General features: G+C 46.4%; 1 protein-coding gene across 4 annotated transcripts in view; it reads left to right on the forward strand.

Annotated features, from left to right (window-relative positions):
- Positions 1 to 16,318, forward strand: part of sox6 (SRY-box transcription factor 6) — a 151,818-nt gene that overhangs the window by 17,987 nt on the left and 117,513 nt on the right. For 2 of the 4 annotated variants that reach the window (XM_061670893.1, XM_061670895.1), the window contains exons 2-3: positions 2,172 to 2,243; positions 11,210 to 11,260. The exons of 1 other annotated variant lie outside the window; for it this stretch is intronic. In XM_061670893.1, the coding sequence (XP_061526877.1) occupies positions 11,226 to 11,260 (35 nt within the window). In that variant the 5' untranslated portion in view covers positions 2,172 to 2,243; positions 11,210 to 11,225. The remainder of the gene's footprint in view (positions 1 to 2,171; positions 2,244 to 11,209; positions 11,261 to 16,318) is intronic. One more of the 4 variants, XM_061670894.1, reaches the window with a different exon arrangement.

Below are 16,318 nucleotides of genomic sequence, written 5' to 3' on the forward strand. Positions count from 1 at the left end.
CACATAACAGGCAAAATACTTTCTAATCTGCCGAGCTGCTCTTGCTCTTGGTTTATGTGGAATATGCCACCCTGTTGAACATCCAAACTAACTAATGGAAAAAAAATGGATCTATTCTTTTATTAGGGAAAGTGTTTTGACAATTGGTTTGGAATAATGCGGTGAAAGTCATAATTTGCCCTTCACTTCAATTGTTTTTAACAAGTCCCTAGTCCTCTAATTAGGAGCGCTTTAATGTTTCCCGCCTGTAGGTCGAATTCACAGCAGGAAAAGAGCGGCTGCACCAGCGTGCAGCTACAATAGGCCAGTTGACACAGACTCGTATTACTCTGCGGGGATTGCAGCATTTCATGACAACAAAATTTGGGCTTGCTCATTATTTGCAATTATACATTCTGTTGTTGTTATCCCTCAGTCAAATCATTGACACATAATAAGTCGGCAATAAGAAATACATTTCCCCATTCATTATTTTCCCCATTGTTCACAATTAGCATCAGTTCAAGGGTTGGTAAACTTTGTCACATTACGAGAGCTCCTGTTTCCTGAGGCAAAACAGGAATTAGGCCTACAGTCAGAAGTCTGACCAGGCTCGTGTATTGAATTACCATCCGTGTTGTCTGTGGTTCCTCAAGCCAGAATGAATAGCTGGAACACAAGTTAATAGCGTATGAACGCAGAGGTGGGTGGTTGCAGCTGAAGCACAGTTGCAAACAGTGAAATTGTGCGCCTTTGAAAGGCAGAGGTGCTATTCATGCGACGGCTCCCTATTGAGCCAGGGTCAGTCCCGGCTCCCCTCTCCTCCATTGTCACGCCGAGACTCAAGGCTACCACATTCAGACCCGTCTGCAACTCTTAGCCTTTATTGACTTGCTTCCGTCTATCCTCCGGCTGCCGACGCACACACCGATAACAAAGAGCTGGCCACGTTCATCTGCCGCTCTAGTCGATGACGTACGTACGGGCCGGACGCGGCGGGGATGCTGAGGTGCCGTAGCGCAAATTAGTGACAGATCAGTTAAGCGTGACCTTAAAAAACCCTTGGCCTTGCTTAATTGGCAGCGCTGATGTAGCCTAATTGCATAAATCAGCTGGTAATGAGATAGTGGTTTATTGTGGAAAAACAAGATAATGCGAGAAAATTAACAGCAAATCGTTACGGCAATTTGATCCGGTTAGATGGTTGATCTGATTCGTTTTTCTTCTTTTTGCCACGGCCACGCACGAAGTGTGTCAGGAACAGCTCGAGGGGCCCCTTTTGAAGTGGTGGGTCACATGGGGATGACTTCCTAAGAGGGAAAACTTGTCGTTTGGATTTGCATTCTATGTTTTGGGAGACCGGCCCTGGAACCTTCCTGACACACGTGACACTCACACGGTGAGTTTGCAAAATGTGCACGCTTTGGCATTCCACATTGAAAAAGCTTTGGGCGGCGAAAAACTTTCCAAAAGTCTGCTTTCAGTGTTTTGTGTGTACAGGGCTAAAACAGCTTTTTTTTTTTTTTGGACTTGTCTCATTTCAATTGTAAAAAAACAACAACTTTATTTAACAGTTGAACATGTCTAATGAGTGTTTTGCGAGCGATTTAGCACATGTAAATGTAAATTCAATGTCTCACTCCATTGTGAAAAAGAAGCCTCGGAATGCTCACCAAGGTGAGTTCAACTGCTTTTTCAGCCACCTGAGTAACGTAAGCCTTTTTAGAAACTGCTATTATGTGGGAATATAGAGGTGTTTTTGTGCTGAGGTTGGAAGTCGTACGTTTAATAATACCTGCGTACATTTGCACCGGATTGCATCTCTTTAATATATAACTAAATAGAGCACGGCCCCTACGACAATCGTCAGAAGATTCAAAGTAGATTTTACAAAGAGAACAACGACCACGGCAGTACAAACTGACCTTCAGCCAACAGTCACCATGGCCGTGATTCTCTTTCACTTGTTCTTTCTCTGTTTGTTCTGATGTCGGCAAACACTGTTATCAAAAGGCCGTGTTGTTTTAAAACCATGCACCACGGTCCTGTTGCATTCTTCAATCGCACGCTTTTCAGTACTGGTCGCTGAATGTAATATTGACTGCAATGTCCCTTTTTATGTGGCCATTTAACAACACAATGAAAGAAGTCATCTTTTCTTTCTTTTTTTCTTCTTTCTGCTTACATTTCAGGTCATTTACATGAATTCAAAATCAAAGTGCCAGTGAGTAGCTGGAAACTGGGGAGCGAGTCTTTCAGTTTTTGTAAGTATCAATTTGCCTCTTGAGCTGTTTCTGCTACCGACACATGGCTCATAGCCTCCTGCTGTTTGTCACCCACACTGAACACCTGCAGCAAATGAGCTGGACAATTGGATCGTCACAATGCATGCGCAATTACACACTGTTATAGAAGCAAACGTTTCACCATTGAATCCTACAACTTAGAACCTTGCAGTGAAAGGAACGCGAGTAAATTCACTCAGCCACCGTGATTGGCGTTACGTCTCAGTCAGTGCGACAACAGTCGACGGTCATGTAGTCAAATCTCCATCCCCGATTTGAATTGAGTGTTGTGCAGTTAGCTCCCTCGGCACCCGGTTAAATCCTGACAATCCAAAATCTCAGTACTTTAGTTTGGAGAGAGGGGCAGAAATGAAATCCAATCATACATTTGCAGACACTTGAGGATTGTTAAAGCAGTGTTTCACAACCTTTATTGAGCTAATGCGCATATTTCACTTTACAAAAGTCTCACACACAGTGAAATAATGAGGCCTCTTTAGTTGAACACAAAGCTTATGTACTTGCAGGAATTGGGGGAAAAAAATAAATAAAAGACACACGCGGAGATGTTCAAACATCATTTTCGGATCATTTATGTGAAATTGGATCACACCTGATCTCTCACAGCACAGTCATATTTTTTTGGAAAGCACCGCGTTGAATTATATGAACACGCCGTCAACTCCATTCATGTAATAAGCAACAAAGGCGAGAGGATTTGCAGCTCTCATTCCACAGCCGCACGCATACACCGCGGCGAGTTATTATATCACAAATTAAATAACACAAAAATGGTCATTTTTATTTTATTTTATACATCTCATGTGCTTCTTCGCTTCATTAGCGCCTGCTGTGATTAGCGATTGAAAGCTAAACGCTAATCCTTCGCAAAGATGACTTGACAATTGTTTTTTTTTAAATTCTGTATTACCTCAAATGATACAAGAAAACTAATTGCTGCACACAAGCACGTGAAAGCCCCTCATGAACCGAATACATCGTCCTAAACACGCATCTGATAAATAGACCTCTGTTTTGCAATGATGTACGATCTTATGATGAAGTCATTAAAGTAAAATATGCTCTCAGTGGATTAGATGCGGTGTTGTCTGGCGTCTCTTCACAGCGGTGATTAAACACGGACGATATTGAGTCGCAGCAAAAGGATCTAACCTCTAGGTTTATTGTTATTATTTAAATGAATGATAAACATGATTTATTTGATGAATAAAAATCCAATATAGATTTGGCTGCTGTCCTGTATCTGAAGGTATGATCCCTCGAAAGGTTCGACAGAGTTCACTTAGTAGCACTATACAGTGAAAAACAGGAGCAAAGAACACACCATTAATCTTCTTGCTACCCCAGCTGTGGAAAGTAATGCATAACTAAAAGTCCGCTTAAATGAACGAATGACTTCAACCATGAACTTTTCTCCCAAAACACCATGAATCGTCTCTGACTGATAATGCGCCGTGACCCTGGAGTGTGAAGTCCCTGTTGCCTTTCGAGTGGCCACTTAATTGATTTGCAAATTATTGAAAGTTTGTGGTGCCCAGGGGAGTGCTCGTGTCTAATGCGAGCCCGTTTTGAGAGACTTAACGCAATTGTGGCAATAAGATAAGCAATATGAGAATGGAGGCCATCTCTGTATAAACAGGCTTTTGAACGCTCTTCAAGACCCTCGAAAGTGAGTTGAGAGATTTTTATTTTTCTAAATACATGATACGCATTGGGATATAATTGCTGAAAAGACAGAGAACTCCAGTATGTAGCACTCAATTATAAAAATCTAGCGTGAAACTCTTTTTCACCATTTCAATTTGTCTGACTTTTTGGGGTGTGGCCAGAACAGGGCCCAGTGGTGCACCTCATCACCGGCATGAGTTGCCCCTCCCCCATTATATAAGAACGTGAGCACCATCGTTATCAGGTGCATTTGTGACGCGTGGTTAGCTAGCTAGTTCCACCCTCAAAATATATCTTCCCTTTAGATAGCCTGCTGGTGTGGCCACTTTAGAGCGCCTCATTGTCGTTGTCGGAGGGCCGTGATTTAAACATTTTTTTTTGCGTGGTTTGGGGTTTTGGGCTGGTGTGGCCGCTTTAAGGCTTCTTTATACTCGCACGGGCGGTGACTGCGCTGACATCATCATGGCTGTCCCACGTGCAGTTTGCCTTTATACTCGAGCGCAACCCACGCGCACTGTTTTGAAAGTGTGCTGCAGTTCTCCTCCAAGTCGGGGGAGGGGGGGGGGTGTCGCTACGGCTGCTATTGGAGAGGACACCACAGGGTGGAGTTTCCTCTGCATTTTTTTTTTTTTTGCCATTTCCGGTAGCCGTTTTTACTTTCAGTAAACAAGCAACAACAATGGCGACCGCGACAGAGCTAAGGGCGCTAGATGACCAGATGATACGTTTAATTATAGTGCAAAATCGATCGAGAAGGCGACGTAGAGAAGGCGGCTTAGATGGTATGTAGAACCAATGAGCACGCTGGTACGTCATCAGAGCATGCGACTAAAACGGACCAATCACGAGAGATGATCTCTGCGGCGTTCGACGCGCGGCAACTATTTTTGTCGGGTGCGCGGCAAGCTACGCTGAGGTGCTGCGCGGGGCAATTCGTCGGTCACGCGATGCAATGCGGGCGTTGACGGCCGCGGGACCGCGGGAGTATAAAGAGTGCCTTGTTGTCTCTTGAGAAAGGCTTGCTTTTTCACCATTTTGAAGTTTAATTTGAAATACTTGGCAATCATTTGATCATTCAAATCTGGCAGGGTTGTTCAAAACTCTCTTCTTTGCGATTTGTCAACTTTTCAAGGGATTTATTTTCACTTGACAGTTCGTTAGCTGTTCGCCTTCACAAGAATCTCATGAATTCAATGGTGTTGTTCAAACCAGATTGAACAATTGCATCATTGTTGCACAGGTGAACGCAATGGTTTGTACGCTTCACATTCTAATGCCGCTGAAGAAATCTCCGTGTTAATACCAAGGAGCCTCTAATCTCGAGCCATTAGCAACCGCTGTCATTCAGACACACGGTGTCGGCCTGATTTCAATAAAATGAAATGAAGATAGTTGTTTCTGGTCCCTCGGCTTCACTCATCGCCATAAACATATGCTCTGTGCCCCGCTTCTTTCCGTCTTATTTATGACTTTAATTTGTTGTGTGGGCTGCGCAAGAAATCAAATTTAATCCAATCCTCCCAGGGACCCTGTCATATAATAACATGGTAATTTCTGTGTATCCTTTTGAAAAATGAGGAAATTAATTCCTCCTGACATGTTCTAATTATTCCAGTGTGAACGGCGGATGGGCTCCCCTCGTTCCCTCCCCCCTAAGTGTCAGTTGCCGACGGGTGGCGAGGTGCTAATGCTGACCAGCAGCGCGTTTAATTTAAAACATGGGCAGACACCTTTCAACACACCTTGCTAATGTTGGAGTGGCTCATACAAATTAATTCACTACTCATCTGGCAGCGCTGACTGAGGTGTGTGCGTCTACTGTATATCAAGAGTGAATGTGTGCGTGCGTGCGTGCGTGTGTGTGTGTGTGTGTGTGTGTGTGTACATGGATATTAGTCAGCGAGGTCAATCAAACCAACCAAAATGTGCACACATTTAGTGTATACAGTATGTGCGTTCAGTCGTGCATATGTATCACAATTCTCATGTGACTTGGTGATGACGACTGCGTTTGGACACCATCTTCCCAACTAACAGTACCTTTCCACACATGCCACAACTCCGCAGAGAGCACGCATAGCATTTATTTAATTAAACTCTCATCGAGCAGTCTTTAACTTGTCATTTTATTTCAATATAGGGACACTTGTGGCAGAGATGATCTCAAATAATTACAAATTGGCGTGTCTTTTGCTCCCAATCAGAATAAGAATAAAGTTAACGAGGATATTGTCACTTGTTGAAATTTCATTTGCTAAATAATCGCTTATTTACTAAGCTGTCATTGATTAGAATGGTACAGACATTGCCACCAGCCGTGTCCATTTGCCAGCCCCTGACGAGGGAAAAGGCTTTAATACCTGATAAAAACCCAACAGTTGCAGTTATGTCATCTGCCCAAACTCACTTTCAAAGCTCGAAGAGCGATGGCCGATGCAATTTAAAAATAAAGAAATAAAGCGCTAACTAAGCAGTGCAATGTACAGATATTAATCTGCATGAAAATTGACCTTTGTGGCTGACAGTCTTCCTTCAGCAACAAAGCTTTACATCTAGCGATTTTTCGCAAAACAGTTAACGGGGCTACCACAATGTACCCAACCAAACTGTTTTGCCCCTTTTTTCACCTAAAGAATAGAAACAATATATTATCTCAATACATGCAGACGTTCAATTTTGAGGAGACATAATTGCGCACGGCTCCCGCGGAGTTACGTGACATTTCTCAGACGGGTGAAGTGGAGTTCAAAGATTTGATCTCAAGCTATTTTCAACTCTTTAAGTTGAGTAATAATTTGTAAAACTAACAGAATATGTGGGGACTTGCCATTAGTATCAATTTGTGAAAATATCCGAAACTCACTATATTTGGATTTATACGAGGTTTCTGCCTGACAGCGACAATATACAGTATTCAATACGTAATGAGCTAAATTTAATGTGAATGTGATTTAATTTTTTAAAATTTTTTTGTATTTCCCATTTCTGACAGAAAGACACCATTTAGCCTGGTAAAGTTCAGTTAAGAGGTCGGGGCTTTGAATCCGGGCTCCGGCCTTTCTGTGTGGATTTTCCAAGCGTACTCGGGATTCCTTCCACATTGCAAAAGCATTTTTCCCAGCTTAATTGAAGAAAATTGGCCTGAAGTGTAAATGTGAGCATGAATAGATGTTTGTCTGTATGTGCGCTACAATTGGCCGCGCCTTGCCCAAAGTCAGCTGGGATAGACTTCAGCTCACCCGTGCAGCTAATGAGGACAAACAGCAGAGAAAATTGATGAATGGATCGAAGTAGTCAAACGTATGGCATACATGCACGCTTCGGTACGAAGAAATGTCTTTCCACTCGAATGCCGTATAGTATCTAAGCAGCTGAGACATGAGGAGGAAAAAAATAAACAAACAAAACTTAGTGAGCATTGGAGTCGCCTTGAAACCACAGAGCTGTAATTGATTTGGTGCGCATGTGTGTGTGTGTGTGTGTGTTGTCTCTGGGCCGCAGAACAGAGAACTCATGGTCGTGGCGTCATGGTCGAGGAGAAGAGAGCACGGCTTTGTGAGCGGTGGGCGGGTCCCCCATGAGTCAGAGACGGCGTCAAAATGGCCGCCACGGCCCACTGGGACTTTTAAGTCCCAAACCCGCCTCACCCCACTTTTACACCCTGTAGGGTTAATCACTGTCACTTTGGAGGGAGCAAACAGCGTCTCCATCAGAGCTCCTGTTGCCACCCCGTGAGCCGACGCGCTCTGAAGATAGTTTCCACTCGGTGCTGTCGAGCGCAGTCCGCGTTGACGAAGTTGGAGAACTTTTCGAGGCTTCTTGGTCTCAGCGTCCGTCGATCTGGATGGCGATATCTCGGTTAGGAGTGACACCGTGGCAGGATCCGTGCAGCTAATTTCTGAAGCTCACAGTGCAGTGCACACTACGTGAGCCTTAATGACTGAAGACTTGAGAGCGCCGGCTCATGCCAAGACCCGCATGGCTGCTGGTGATGCATTAAATCAGCAGTCAATTTGACTGGAAGTTTGAAATCTGGCCTAGGTTAAGGGGAAGTGCTGAGGCCGTGTTAATAGCGAGCTTGTTGTCCATATGGTACTGCTTTAATAGAGCACATTTGTTGCAGATGGTGGGAGACTTGGTGAGGCAGAGGGAGCTTTTGGCAGGGGCCCGTTCTTCGAAAGGGCTGCCGCGCTGCTCAAACCGACCCGGGCCAACTCAGTGATGTCGATCCTCCCTGCCCTTGAATTGTGGTTCGGCCTTAATTTAAAGCCATTCTTTTTTTTTTCGTTTCTTCCCCCCCCCCCCGTCCCGCCTTCCCTCTAAGAGGAGCAGATATATTGGAGCTCACTCACATTTTCCTGAATTTGGTCGTGTGACGTCCAAACCGCACCTTTGCTTCCATACTCGAAGTTCAGTTGTTCCTGACCACAACGGGACTGAAGACGGCCGACACAGCTGAGGAAACACAGACGGTCAGAGTGAGAGTGAAAGAACAAGGGGTAATGGAATGAAACCCAAGACGGAGATCGGACCCAAGCATGGCCTAATCTGTTACATCTTGTTGAAGGGTTGAGGCCACACACACTCTTTGTTATCAAACAATACGGTTTCAAATCTAATTTTAGAATATAGCTGAGCACCATTTGTATTAAAATCGTATTGGATTTAGTCTTTGTTTTTTGGCTCTTTGCTTTTTGCACTCAGAGAAGTGAGGAGACACGCTTGATCTGTTCTGCACTGTTTGACGGGTGTTTTCTCACGTTGTCGCCGGCTCGGAGTGGTGATGGTATTATGTGCGCTGGGCCCAGCTGAGTGGAAAAAAAGAGCAGAGCAGCAGTGCCCCTGGCTATTGCTCTCCCGCCTCCCTAGACACCTTATTGTGAGAAAAGTCTCGGCTGAGCCCTCTGGGCCTTGTGGATCCACTGCCTCGCTAAGTGCTGGCCAGACTGAAAGGCACGGTGTCCTTGGGCCCGGTTCATTCTTTCCATTGTCTCACGAGCCAAGACGGCAAGCAGAGAAAATGCCAAATTACACACGTATCACTACAACGCTCATGCCTCGGTGTCGTTAGTTCTTGTGGTATTCATAATGAGTTATTGCCACTGAAAATGATTGCCTTTCAATGGCACTTTTAGTCTGTGGCTCTTGAGTTTGAAGATCATGTAAAGTGAATTCAGAGATTTGTTTCTAAATACAATATACAGTAGTACTTAATTGTGGGGATATAGCATGAAACTGTTTTTCAGTTTTCTTGATTTTTAACATTTTTTTTTTCTTTCGTTTTCTTAGCGTGGCTAAGAAACGGTGCCCAGTGATGCACTTTGGCGTCTCTCATGATTCCCCCAGTCCCAATGAAACACAATTTATGTTTTTTTTTTTTTTTTTTTTTAAACTCTGTATATATAAAAAATAAAACTCTGAAATCGTTTATCTGTTAAAGACCCCATACATGAAGATAAAAATCCAACATTTTACAATTTTTATCATAATGTATGTGGGTACTCCAATAATCTCCACACAACATGCCACACATATAAAGATTCTGTTTCACCACTGATATAGAATCTAGTCCTCTAGGACGGAAATCTAGCACGATCCAACGTAATCCAACAAAAACCAAGACGAAGGACCATAGCAACAACCTGGAAACACAAGCGACAACGTGGGAAAGGACACAAAAGGAAGGCACGATGGTGGTCTTGGGGAAAAAAAAATCTACGGGAAAATCACGCACTAAAAAAAATAAAAAATAAATAAAATACAATGGAAAAAAATCCTGGAGACAGTGTGAAAGTGGATTTTATAGTCTACTGCGCGAGCTAAAGACGATTTCTCAAATTAAGCTAATGGCTGGTGTTATTATCCTATGAACACGGGTCGGACATTTTTATTTTGAGCACATTTAATATTTAAGATTGTCGGCCCTCAACCCATGTTGGACCCTATTGTCTGGACAAATTCACCCTTAACACACCCCAGTCTGCAGGATAATAATAATAATAATAATAATAATAATGACAGGATAATCTTAAAATACATAAAATAATCTGCTGTTTGTCAGCCTTGGTTGGGAAGGGACAAAATCTGGACAAAAGCAGCCTGATTATACCAGGTCTTAGTTGTTCTTACAAAAGGACTAGCTAGTTAGCTCGTGAGCTAGCTAGTTAGCTCGCGCCTCTCGTCGTAGCGTGGAAAGCCCCGTGATGACCCGGTGGCATGAATTCCAACCACCAGAGGCTTTAAGTGAATATATTTTCATGGGTCCAAACTGTAGGGACGTGAGGCATAACAAAGATGCTCAACGAAGTACAGTAGCATCCGTTTTTCAGCAGACAAGGCTTGATCTTTCACGATTTTGAAGCCTCATTTCAGGAATTTGGCAGTTTTTTTTAATCATTCAAATTTGCCAGAGCTGTTAACAATGCTCATCCCCGTGGTGTGTCAAATTTACAAGATGTAATGGTTTTTATTTCGTTCAGGGATGCCATTCCCAATTGAAATTCTGTGTTCCACTCGCAATGTTACAAATTAAGCGGTAAGATATAAAATATCATCACTGGAATTTTCTCCGGCCTCGCCACGTGAAGCAGATGAAAGTCCCAATCCTTCCTAACCGAGCCCGACACAATAAAAGTGTATATTCCGCGCACCAATACCAAACTCTGTCGAAAGTCATTTTTAGCCCCGCATCTCCCATACTTTGTGGATGAGGCTTCTGTACGACCCCTAGAAGCGGTGACATCATGACCACATCCTCCTGCCTCATTGACGCTGCACGCCTCATCTCGGGTCCCTTGCGGCCGGGCTCCCAGAAGCCGCGGCACCCTCGCCACACATGCGCTGCAGCTGGACCACCGTTTGCTGCTCTGAACAAACTAGAGTCGCGCTGCGCTCTGCGGTCAGCGTGCTGGATGTTCATGTATATATCTGTACACAGTTGTGGGAAAGGGCTGTATAGTGATCAGTAGTTTATGTGATACAAACATATCATCAGGCTCTCAGCGCAAACCGACTTTGTATGCAAATTTACTCCCTCGATGCAACAAGGTATAATTAATGATGTCAGTATACGTACGCAAAAACGAGTGCGTGGACGCGTAGCCATATTTCTCATTTAATTAAAGACATGCCGTGTTATAAAGAGGAACATGTACATTCTGTGTTTTCTTTCTTCCATGTTAATTTCGATTGGTCTGTTTCTTGATTATTACCATCGTTTCATAGTGAAAATGGTTCTCTGTGATTTCTCCTGCCAGAACCCCCCACGCTGACATGGAAGGCTTTCTTCGTAGCAGCTTTTTACTGAGGTTAGTTGCATTTCTGTTCTTGCCATTGAGGATCACAGGTCGGGCGAGGGTGGATGTGGGCTACCGGGGGTTACATTTCTCCACACATTGTTAGCTTCAGACTTTGCCCTGTCTCTCTCTCTGTGTGTGTGTGTGTGCTTGTGTTTGTGTGTATATTTCAACTATGTCAAACGTGGATTCTAACATATTTATCCAAGCCGTGTGTGTCCATGTGGTTGCAGACAGGCATGCTCACCCAGCTAGCCTCCAGTCAGACTGAAAGCACCCATCGGCATAAGCGTTAGAAGTAGATGGGGTGTCCCCTTTCTTTCCCCTTCACGTCTTAAGGGATCAGCAGATCAGGCTTTCTGGTCTTTACACCGCATGCTTTGGTCCGACCATTCTCCCCGTCTGCCCCGCGTCTCTAACCCGCCTCATCAGGGCCGCTGCGCTAGCGCCTATCGTCTTTGTCATGTACTCTGCTTTCCTGTGGTGTTCTCTGTTTGTATTCAACCACCGCAAAGATTTTCCTTTTTTTTTTTTTTATTGTTTATTTTTTTGCTTGTGATTCTAATTAAAAAAGTGTGCTGTCGTTAGACACAGTGAAAGTAAATAAGAGAACATATTTACCATTGGCTTCTTTCCTAGTCAACCACCTTCTCTAGACTCCAGTGTTGCTCCCTAATTAGGGTTGGCTCATTAGAAGCCACAGCAGCAGCATCTGCTTTTCAAAGCCTCTGTCAGCCAAACTTTACTAAAGCTAATGAATCCTCTTTGATTTCTTTTTCAAAAGGTCACTTATTTGATTAAATTAACAGCATTCCCCCCACCCCCCGGTCTTAACAGTTGGGGCCATTTAAAATGAGAGAACAATTTGATACCATTACCCTCGCCAGTTAAAACATCATCCAGGAAGACAACACAAAGACTTTCATGTGTTGAAATTCAAGCCAATCATTTTGATTATCCATCCATTTTCTACCGCTTATCCGAGGTCGGGTCGCGGGGGCAGTAGCTTCAGCAGGGATGCCCAGACGTCCGTCTCCCAAGCCACTTCATCCAGTTCTTCCGGGGGGATCCCGAGGCGTTCCCGGGCCGGCCGAAGGACGTAGTCTCTCTGGCGTGTCCCGGGTCGTCCCCGGGGTCTCCTCCCGGTGGGACGTGCCCGGAACACCTCACCGGGGAGGTGTCCGGGAGGCATCCGAATCAGATGCCCCAGCCACCTCATCTGGCTCCTCTCAATGCGGAGGAGCAGCGGCTCTACTCTGAGATCCTCCCGGATGACCGAGCTTCTCACCCTATCTCTAAGGGAGAGCCCGGACACCCTGCGGAGGAAACTCATTTCGGCCGCTCGTATCCGGGATCTCGTTCTTTCGGTCACGACCCGCAGCTCGTGACCATAGGTGAGGGTAGGAACGAAGATCGACCGGTAAACTGAAAGCTTCGCCTTTCGTCTCAGCTCCTTCTTCACCACAACGGACCGATACAAAGTCCGCAGCACTGCAGACGCTGCACCGATCCGCCTGTCGATATCCCGTTCCATTCTTCCCTCACTCGTGAACAAGACCCCAAGATACTTGGACTCCTCCACTTGGGGCAGAATCTCATCCCCGACCTGAAGAGGGCACGCCACCCTTTCCCGACTGAGGGCCGTGGTCTCAGATTTGGAGGTGCGGATTCTCATCCCAGCCGCTTCACACTCACACACGAAGTTCTCCAGTGAGAGTTGGAGATCACGGCCTGATGAAGCCAACAGAACCACATCATCTGCAAAAAGCAGAGATGCAATACTGCGGCCACCAAACCGCACCCCCTCGACACCTCTGCTGCGCCTAGAAATTCTGCCCATAAAGTTTATGAACCAAACTCTGACATCGGTCATACAGGGAATGAACAGCCCGTATCAGGGGGTTCGGTGCCCCGTACTCCCGACTCCCGAAGCACCCCCCACAGGACTCCCCGAGGGACACGGTTGAACGCCTTCTCCAACTCCACAAAACACATGTATACTGGTTGGGCGAACTCCCATGCACCCTCCAGGACCCCGCTGAGGGTGAAGAGCTGGTCCACTGTTCCACGGCCAGGCCAAAAACCACACAGCTCCTCCTGAATCTGAGATTCGACTTCCCGACAGACCCTCCTCTCCAGCACCCTTGAATGGCCCTTACCAGGGAGGCTGAGGAGTGTGATCCCCCTGTAGTTGGAACACACCCTCCTTAAAAAGGGGGACCACCACCCCAGACTGCCAGTACAGAGGCACTGTCCCCGATGTCCACGCAATGTTGCAGAGGTGTCTCAACCAGGACAGCCCCACAACATCCAGAGCCTTTAGGAACTCCGGGTGAATCTCATCCACCCCCGAGGCCTTGTCACTGAGGAGCTTTTTAACCACCTCGGTGACCTCAACCACAGAGATAGGAGAGCTTGCCTCAGAGAGCCCAGACTCTGCTTCCTCATGGGAAGGCGTGTCACTGGCATTGAGGAGGTCTTCGAAGTATTCTCCCCACCGACTCACAACATCCCGAGTCGAGGTCAGCAGCGCCCCATCCCCACTATACACAGTGTTGATAGTGCACTGCTTCCCCCTCCTGAGACACCGGATGGTGGAGCCAGAATTTCCTCGAAGCCGTCCGGAAGTCTTTCTCCATGGCCTCACCGAACTCCTCCCATTCCCGAGTTTTTGCTTCAGCGAACACCAGAGCTGCATTCCGCTTGGCCAGCCGGTACCCATCAGCTGCCTCAGGAGTCCCACTGGGCAAAAAGGCCCGATAGGACTCCTTGTTCAGCTTGACGGCATCCCTCACCGCTGGTGTCCACCAACGGGTTCGGGGATTGCCGCCAAGACAGGCACCGACCGCCTTACGGCCACAGCTTCGGTCGGGTCGCCTCAGCAATGGAGGCGCGGAACATGGTGCACTCGGACTCGATGTCCCCCGCATCCCCCGGAACGTGAGCAAAGTTCTGTCGGAGGTGGGAGTTGAAACTCCTTCTGACAGGGGATTCTGCCAGACGTTCCCAGCAAACCCTCACAATACGTTTTGGGCCTGCCACGTCGGACCGGCATCTTCCCCCACCATCGGAGCCAACTCACCACCAGGTGGTGATCACCTGGTTGTGGTCCGCCCCTCTCTTCACCCGAGTGTCCAAGACATTGCACCCGCAAGTCCGATGTACATGACCACAAAGTCGATCATCGAACTGCGACCTAGGATGTCCTGGTTCCAACTGCACGTGTGGACACCCTTATGCTTGGACATGGTGTTTGTTATGGACAATCTGTGATGAGCACAGAAGTCCAATAACAGAACACCGCTCGGGTTCTGATCGGGGGGGGGGCCGTTCCTCACAATCACACCCTTCCAGGTCTCACCGTCATTGCCCACGTGAACATTGAAGTCCCCCAGCAGAACGATGGAGTCCCCAGCGGGAGCACTCTCCAGCACCCCCTCCAAGGACTCCAAAAAGGGTGGGTACTCCGAACTGCTGTTTGGTGAATAGGCACAAACAACAGTCAGGACCCGTCCCCCCCACCCGAAGGCGGAGGGAGGCTACCCTCTCGTCCACCGGGGTGAACCCCAATGTACGGGCTCCGAGCCGGGGGGCAATAAGTATACCCACATTTGCTCGGCGCCACTCTGGAGTTGACCGTGGGCATCTCCAGAGTGAAAAAGAGGCCAACCCCTCTCAAGAGGACTGGTACCAGAGCCCAAGCTGTGTGTGGAGGCGAGTCCGACTATATCTAGTCGGAACTTCTCGACCTCGCACATCAGCTCGGGCTCCTTCCCTGCCAGAGAGATGACGTTCCACGTCCCAAGAGTCAGCTTCTGTAGCCGGGGATCGGATCGCCAAGGTCCCCGCCTTCGGCCACCGGCCAGCTCGCACTGCACCCGGCCCCTATGGCCCCTCCCACAGGTGGTGAGCCCATAGGAAGGGGGACCCACGTTACCCTTTCGGGCTGTGCCCGGCCGGGCCCCATGGGTGTAGGCCCGGCACCCAGGCGCTCGACTTCGAGCCCCACCTCCGGGCATTTTGATCATACCAAAAAAAAATAATTAATGCTGTACCGAAGACAGAAAGAAAATTGGGACCAAATATTTAGATTATTTTTCAAATGTATTTTCATCATTTCATGCTTCCTTTTTAAAGCATGTTTTATTTGTCAGGCAAAGCAAAAATGTATTCTGTGAGGTGTATCTGCTCTGATTTGACAGGAGTTATTCTAGCAGACATGAGGCTACGTTTCTTTTTTTTTTTTTTATTTTAAGCAAGCTGACTCGACTCACTTCCAGATCTTTTAAGTAATGCAACAAAGTGGATAGCAGTGTTTATAACTCCTGTAACTAATTGTTCAGCGAGGGGAGAGTATAGCGCTCTTGCAGGGACAATTGTAAAATGTAATCAGGAGATGTTGTCGACAATGAAAATAGGGGTAAACCGACCTGTCTGACTGTTTCCTTTTATCCCATAGCTGTGAGAAGACACAGCGAGTATTCAAAGTAAACATTATTCCTGGGCTAATCTACATCCTTCTGTCAGAATGTGTTCTAAATAAAGAAGAAGCACCAGTTGAAGGATACACACACTGGGACGGGAGATTGGCCTCGACAATTGATTCAGGGTTAGTTCCATTTGCGTGGATTGCACTCGTGCGTCCCGGACTGGGCTGTGTCCTATGGGTGGGAGTGATCGGGGGAGAAAAGGAAGAGGTGGAGGGAAGTGGCATTTAAGATAGTCCACAAAGTGAAGAATCCTTCTCTCAAGCAATCGAATTAGGTCAAAGGAAGCTTTGTATGCGTGCGCGTCACTGCAGTGTACTTGATGTGATGAATGGAAAACCTTTCTTCAATGTGGAAAGTTATCATTTTGACTGGAAATGAATCATTTTGTGACATATTACTGTATCCGAGGCCTTTGTGAAGAAAAACATCAAAGTCACCTGACGCCATGGAGAAGTCCAAACTTTGTATTATGAAACCCAGTCATCCAGAGCACATCTCCCAGTTCTCTATAACAAAGTGACACAACTCAAAATACACAAAACTATGTTTGACTGCTATCAATTTTCTTTGCAAACCATTT

The sequence above is a fragment of the Phycodurus eques genome, chromosome 2, assembly GCF_024500275.1.
Source record: "Phycodurus eques isolate BA_2022a chromosome 2, UOR_Pequ_1.1, whole genome shotgun sequence".
NCBI lineage: Eukaryota > Metazoa > Chordata > Actinopteri > Syngnathiformes > Syngnathidae > Phycodurus > Phycodurus eques.